This window comes from Poecilia reticulata, linkage group LG17 (genome assembly GCF_000633615.1).
Source record: "Poecilia reticulata strain Guanapo linkage group LG17, Guppy_female_1.0+MT, whole genome shotgun sequence".
In the NCBI taxonomy this organism is placed as follows: Eukaryota; Metazoa; Chordata; class Actinopteri; order Cyprinodontiformes; family Poeciliidae; genus Poecilia; species Poecilia reticulata.
The window spans coordinates 27,317,734-27,325,661 of NC_024347.1; the positions used below are offsets into that span (position 1 = coordinate 27,317,734).

Below are 7,928 nucleotides of genomic sequence, written 5' to 3' on the forward strand. Positions count from 1 at the left end.
CACACACCTAGGGGCAATTTGGACAGGCCAATTAACCTGACAGTCATGTTTTTGGACTGTGAGAGGAAACCGGAGTACCCGGAGAAAACCCACACAAGCACAGGGAGAACATGCAAACTCCATGCAGAAAGACCCCAGGCCAGGAATCGAACCCAGAACCTTCTTGCTGCAAGGCAACAGCTCTACCAACTGCGCGACTGTGCAGCCTTAAATTAAAATAAAGCCAAAAATTGGGACATTTTGTGGAAAACTTTAGATTTTAATGCTTTGATAAAACTACAATAGGATTAAACATTTTTAACTTCTTACATTTATAATCTGTTTTTGATTCATCGATTAATCCTTTAAACCCAGTGAGATCCAAGTATTTCTGTGGAAAAGAGGACTGATAACAGGATTCTGCTTGCAAATTGCATCTTTTCACATGACAAAATATTTCCCAGCAGCGAGGATTTCACTCTTTAAATGTAAGGCAATTAGGGGAATAAAATGGTAATTTCTTTGCAGACAGAGGAGACTATAATGAGAGGCATGAAAGCAAGAGCAGCAGACAGGATAAGAGACAGAAATGAAGAGAAATTTACATAAAATCCTTAGAATTTCACATTAGTATTTCCTCATAAAGCCATAATCTCTCCTTTTACTATATAAAAACTTTTCCACCAGCTTGATTGGAAGTATGTGAGCAAAATTTAAATGGAAGAAAACTTTATGCACAACTTTTAATGAAAAGCGGCTGTTTTTTTATGTTGTTTCTTGGCACTACTGGTTTTGTGTTAGAGAGGAAATGGGCAGAGAGAGTCTAAAACAGCGGGCCGCCAGAACAGCGGCGATGAGGACGGCAGCGTCTGTAAACGGGACGTCCGCTTTAATATATGACTGACTGAAACTGTGGTTTTTACTTTCTAAATTAAATCTCAGGGTAACGAAGCGTTTTCATGTGAATCTAAAGAGTAATTCTGATTGGTCAATATCGGTTTCATCTCTGTTCAAAGGCTTATTGATTAGTTAATTGATTTAACCTTCGGCCACTGATCATTAAGCTAATTTATGAGCATTACACCATGACAGGGACCGGGTCTTTACCTGCGTTGGTTTTAGGTTGGTTATGTACCGACCAGATAAAGTAGAAGAGGCGACTGTTTTTTTTTTTTTTAGCTGCATGAAACGATTAATCATGATTAATCGATTACTGAACTAATCAACAACTAATTTAATGATCAAGTAATCGTTAACTGGAGAATAGAGACTCAAAAAACAACTTTTGCTGAAAGAATAATATTCTTAGATGAGTAAATACGCCAAAATATATACATTTTGCCTCTAAGATAGAAAAAAAAGAAACTTGTCTTTAAATATGTTCCACCCAGAACTCCTAATGTAAAAATACCTTATTAAACACTTTTTGCTCTACAATTTTTAGTTAATCCAAAGCAATAATCAACAGATCAGCTCTACACAGTGTAGATGTTAAGCCAAGCAGAACGGATTTTCACACGTTGTTGTTAAAAGCATTTCTTGGCTGCAGATGCATAAAAACGCTGTTTCTGTGTCCTGATCCAGTGGGTTTGGGTCTCGACAGCCATTTTATTAATAAATCTCTTATTTGATGCTACACACTATTTTCAGCTCTCTGACATTAACTGGGTTTCCATTGACCATAAAACTGCCCAAATTGAAATTATAAAAATAAATTTGCTTCATGGAAACACAGTAATTTCTAAAAAAAATCCTCTCGTTTTATGATGGAAAGGTTTTCCACTGGGATGAGATGTTTTTTTTTTTTGTTTTTTTTCTTTTCTCCCAGCTGTATCAGAACTGATGTATTTTGCAAAACTGCAAAGGAAACTTTCTTTTTGCATCATCTAATCAACATGTGGACGTCACCATTGGCGATAGCGAGATGATGAGCGCTACGGCTGAATTACAAACATCTCATGTAACTGTTTACATCCATCGCTTTAATGACTTACAGCGAGAACAAGCTTACGCTCGTGTGATTTTAATTTAATTTCCCATTTAATGGAAACAGTGCAGTTGCGAAATAGCTTTTTTTCCTCTCTTTTCAAAATTAGCAGATTATAAACAAAGATTTGCACACATTTGTAATGGAAAAGCAGCCACAGTTAGTTTTTGTTCAAAGCTTGATCACTGCTTAGTTTTTAATCAAGTTAGATTTTATTTAACAGCTTTTAGACCAATTATAGTCAATATTTTTATAGCAATAATTTTAGAACTATTTTGTTTCTGCTTTTCTGCAATAGCAGTTTAATAGCATGCAAGTATCTGTTTATTTTATTCTATTTTTCTACAAATTATTTAATGAACTGTTTTCTTCTCTTTAAGTGTCCAGCCTTGATTGGGCGTTGGTAGAAAACATTAATATTTGTCATTTAATCGGTGTCACACTGGAGTGTTTCAACCCTTTTTTCCAGAAACTAACAAGCTGAATCCTCTCTGATCTTAATTAACAGCAGTTTGTCTGAATATTTCAGGAGCTGCTGATGCAAAGCCAGACAGAAAAAGCTTTTCCTTTGCAGCAGCAGATAATTGGAGGAAAATGTCAGCCTGGGCATCGAGGAAGAGTCGCCCAGCAGACTCGGATGTGTCTCGGAGCAGATTTTAAAAACGCTTAATGAGTGGATGCCCACTTCTGCTAACATTTTCCTCATTTTATGACCATTTGTGGTCATGCAGAAAGTATGATGAGAAATACAGCACAGGCCATCTTCTTTATTTAAAGCTTTTACATTCAGTAAACTGCCCTTCCTGGTGGCTAACTCACTCGGTAATATAAGCCAAACTGGACTTTATTGGATCCATTTTTGAAAAGAAACTACTGAGAAAATGAGTCATTTAGAAAATAAACTCCTTTTAATTATCTCAAATTGATTAGAAACGACTATATTCCAAGACTACTGCTCCTCTAATCTACATTTTAGTGTAATTCCTTTCGCCTGGTGGTGATTGTCGAACATCTTGATTTAAATGTCTTGGACTAAATTGTTTAGACTCTTAAGTCTGTCTGACATTGGAAACCTCTTATGTTTAAGTCTGGATACGCTACAGAGAAAACCGATTTCAGTAACCTGGTATTTAGGATCTCATCATTTTCTTCAGGTCGTGATGACGGGTGAGAGTCTTTATGACACAAATTGGTAAATTGAGAGCTTTTATTTTTGGTTTATCTTGTTCTTCAACACCAGATATTAGAACCCGTATTTCTCCAGATTATGGCCCCTGATGCACTGATCATCCATCCTGTTATCACTTCACAGCAAAAACACAAAATCTTACCAAGTATTTTTGATCTACTTTCTAGTGCAAATCTATAGCTTTTTGGCAAGCTATAGCAGATTGTTTTAAATCGCTAAATCTTTAATGTTGATGGAAAAGTTCCAGTTCCATTGGCAGATTATTTAACTTGTAGGCCAATTTTCCCATATATACCAATAGAACAAGTACTTTTTCATAAATATTAAGGAATTATCGACTTAAAAGGTTTGGAAATATGCATTTCCAAATGAAGCATCATAATCATACCTGTAATTTGCTCAAATAAAAAACTTTAATCCAATAAATAGCTTAACTAAGCCTGGTGTGGAGCAGGGAATATATCACCATGGTAACTTGTGTGTTACCGCTTTTGTGAAACCGAATGAGGGATTAATTAAACCAGGATATCTGGCTTAATCCGCTATCCTGGTTTTGTGAAACACCCCTGGTGTTTGCTGTAACCAACACAAGAGATTATGATGGATGAGCTGCAGAACGGATGGCGGCTGCACAGATTTATATTATTCATGTCTCACTAAAATAAATGCGGTCTTGACAGTGATGTAGAGCATCTTAATCTGAAAGGACCAAAAGATAAACATGTTCTTATTCTCACCAAGAGAGACGGTAAATGTCTCACCAAGGTAAAGTTGTTTCTGTCATGAAGAAAGTCATTTATATAACAGACATAACGCACTTTTACTCGAATAAGTTTTATATCAGAGCTATAATAGTTTATTATTGTTTCTCTTGCATTAAATCCCTAATTTCAAGACAATTGTGCACTTATTCAAACATAAAGTGCAGTAAAAAATACAAAAATATACTCAAATTTAGACACTAAAATAAAAAGGTAGAGCCCACTAATGGACTACAGGATGTCTAGGTGTCCTGAATCGTCTGTGACTCTGTGAGTGTTTGAATAATGTTGGTTGTGTTTGCGGGGAGGAATATGTTCAGCGGTTATTTGCAGCCCTGGGCAGAATCTGCTGTTGGTAAATGTGATGAAGCTCCATCCAGAGGACAGACAGGTGATGGGTGGGATATGAAAGGTCTCCTGGGAGGAATCTGCGTCCCTGAGGCCACTGGAAACGGATATGCCATCCAGAGAGGGGAGAGGGCATCGTATGGTGTATTTATTTATATTTTGGACAATATTTCTCTAAAGCTTTTGCATCCCACCCAGGGACAGTATGTTAGAAAACTCTCCTCAGAGGAATGATGCCATTTCTTGACTAGATTGCTTTTTACCAAGGTGTTGGTAAGAGGCTGAACATGATGTGAGTAATCAGGGAGGCGGAAACTGTTTCCATTTGTCTGATTGTCCTGAAATCCACGTTCTTTTGTCTTACTAGACGTTTTCACGTCTGATAGTCCGGTAGATTCGGTTTGATTGGGGAGCAAAATTACATCTGCTTTATCTTTTTCACTGCACTGTTAAATGAACCAAACATTTTGAAAACCTGTTCCCTTCCTCACCTGTGGGGGCGCTGCACAAGAACTACTGCATGGAAACGATGCCAAAACTTCAGAAGAAGACATTACTGCAACTTCTTAAACAAAAATGGAGTGTCATCAGATTTTAATTTTTGTAAGATTTCTCTTTTGTCTCTGGTAAAAAGCCACAAATTATTTCTCCTGCCAGTGCTTGACACACGTTTGCTTTGGTTGTATTTACCCAGAATGCCCTGCGCTGTAGGTCCACTTCCTGCTTTTACCTTGGTCTCCGGTCTGCTTGGCATTTAGAAGTTGAATAATGTGATGATACTGATCGCCACATTTCTTTTTCTTTCGTAGCAACATCCCTACCACCCTCCTTAAACTTTGACAGCTAAACTATGTTTCACTTGCAGGCGTAAAGCACTGAGAGGTCCCATTTACGGAGCCAAATATACAACTCCACCGCCATAAAAATATTAAAACCTATCCAATATTGCATCCAAAGAAATATGGAGCTCTGTCTCAGACGGAGAGAAAAAATGCTGCCTTTTTCATAGCATTCAAACATCTATTCTTTTTTTAATTTTTTACTGAAAATATAATTAAATCTGAGCATGTAACAGTCATTTAAACATCTAAACACGCATTAGGGATTTAAGCTTTTAGCTTTAAACTGCTGGACCTATTTTTTCTTTTTAATTGCTTCTTGTGCAGTTTTTTCTTAATCACAGCTGTTATCTTCATGCAACAATAAAACCTGATTTTTTTTTCTTTTTTTTGATGAATTTCTAAGAAAATGAACACAGGTGTCTGTTTTTTATCTGAACTGCAGTTTGAGTCTTTTTGAATACACAAGTTCTGCCAATTAGGTTTGATGGCTCTGTTTGAACGTTTAAATTATTTCATAACAGGAGCCATCAAAACAAATAAAATGTATTTTTAAATAAGTTTTCTTTAGACATTTTACTTATTTCAAAAGGTTGTTTTCAAGTTGCATGTAATTATTTAATTGCATATTTCACAATTTCATGATGCAATTATTCATTGATATATTAAATTATTTAATGTTTTTTAATAATTAATGGGAGATTAACACACAAGTATTTTATGGTATATTTATGTAATTTTGTCACTCCTGACCCTCCATACATTACATCCTTTGTATAATCATATAAGGCGTTGGTGTTCGAGTGTTTTAAAGTTTACGTACCAATCACGAAGACGACCTTTGGTTTCTTCTTTTCTGTGCAGTGACCTGTCAGAGGAACAACAAAATGTGTTCAAACATTTGATCCAGATCAAGATAAAAAATTTTGTTGCCTTTTCTATCGCACTTTTTTTTCGTGTGACCTGAAAACCAGATTTTTATTTTCAAACGTCACAACCTCTCTGTAAATCCGTCCATTCTGAAAACCAAACCTGGATTAAGTGAACAGTTCACTTAAAAATCTGAAAAGTAAGAATGAGTCGCAACTCAAACTTGACGCATAGAACTCAACACAAGACGCATAGAAAATTTCTCCTTTTCAGTTTTTTTTTTAATGCAACGATAAAAACGTCAAACTGAGTATTTAAAGACTCCTTGAGATAAAAAACCCAGTCAACACTTTTTACTTTCTGTGCTGAAAAAATTTCCAATCCTTATAAAACTAAATCTGACCAGAGCAAATGAGTATAGAGATTCAGTGGAAAACAGAAATGGATTTTTTTAAACCAAAAAAAGACGGTTCTTGTTGAAACTTGCTGATTAGATTTAATTGTTTTTGAAAAATGCTGCAAAAAATTTGACACCCATTATAAAGTAGATAGTTTGCACTTCCTGCCACTTTTGTTTGTTTTCCTTGTCAAAGTTCAGTGATTAATATTTTTGAAAAGTTATTTTAGTAACAGAAACTTCATAATAGATTTTAATTACTGTTTCAGTTTTATTTATTATGTCCTTTAGAAATTAATGTATTTTTCTTCATCTTTGAGGGCGTGTACTTGCATTAATGTTTTTATTGAAAACTGTCTCAAACTGATATTATTGTTTATCGCAATAAATCATTTCTGGAACAATCCAGGACAATTTATTGTGAAGGTATTTTAATTTAAACTTTTATGAGCATGATAATAAAACTGACCAACATTAAAGCCTGACATTCATGCAGATCTTTAAGCAGCTTGAATGCAGTTTGTTTTCCCGTCCGTCTGCTGGAGATGAGCGACATCGGGCCTGAATCCACTGACCGGCCTCCCCAGATGATAACGGCTCAATACTGTTGATGCAGAGCGACAAACCCAAACTCACGTCGGCCGTAGAGGGAAGTTCATTCATTCGTCTGGTCGATAATGCTAATAATGCTGCGACACTTTTGGCATTTCCAGAGAAAAGACTGTTTCTAATTAAATCAGCAGCTGGGACAGAAAATATGGCGTACAAATTATTTTTTCCCTCTCCTTTTTAATTAGCATATCTAGTAAACTTACTTTGTGTGGCTCCTTCAGCATACTCCTCCTCTTCATCAGCCTGGAGAAGGAGAGAAGTTAAGATGTTAACTGTTGTGTTTTAATCTGATTCTCTGGTTTTTAGAAATTCAGACAGGTTTGAAATGATTCATAAGTTGCCACAAGTTTAAATATTGTTTATTGTGTCCAACGTCAAATGTAAATTGTTTTATTCATCTCTATTATGGTCATGGGCTGCACAGTGGTAGAGCTGTTGGTAGAGCTGTTGCCTTGCAGCACGAAGGTTCTGGGTTCGATTCCCGGCCCCGGTCTTTCTGCATGGAGTTTGCATGTTCTCCCTGTGCATGGTGGGTTTTCTCCGGGTTCTCCGGTTTCCTCCCACAGTCCAAAAACATGACTGTCAGGTTAATTGGCCTCTCCAAATTGCCCCTAGGTGTGTGTGTGTGTGTGTGCATGGTTGTGTGTCCTGTGTGTCTGTGTTCAGTGGCGGAGCTAGACTTTTAAAGTTGGGGGGGCCAGGACTACCTCTGGGGGGGCAAAATTTTAAATGTGTGTGTGCACATATATATAGTTTAAAAAAATAACCAAACTGAATATTTGGTTCGTTTTTAGGCCCCTCTGTCATTTTACATGTTATAATTAACACCTTTGACTGGCGCACATGGAGACATGATAGACTTTATGCAGAGTTCATCGCAGAGGAAACTAAAATCAATCAAATAAAAGATCCTTTCTGAATATCATCTCATGGACACTGAACTAAA

General features: G+C 36.3%; 1 protein-coding gene across 1 annotated transcript in view; it reads right to left on the reverse strand.

Annotated features, from left to right (window-relative positions):
• ak5 (adenylate kinase 5) overlaps window positions 1-7,928 on the reverse strand; it is a 97,128-nt gene that overhangs the window by 18,918 nt on the left and 70,282 nt on the right. The window contains exons 9-10 of the mRNA XM_008434639.2: window positions 7,186-7,225; window positions 5,927-5,971 (exon numbers count right to left, since the gene is read on the reverse strand). Coding sequence (XP_008432861.1) covers window positions 5,927-5,971; window positions 7,186-7,225 — 85 coding nt within the window. The remainder of the gene's footprint in view (window positions 1-5,926; window positions 5,972-7,185; window positions 7,226-7,928) is intronic.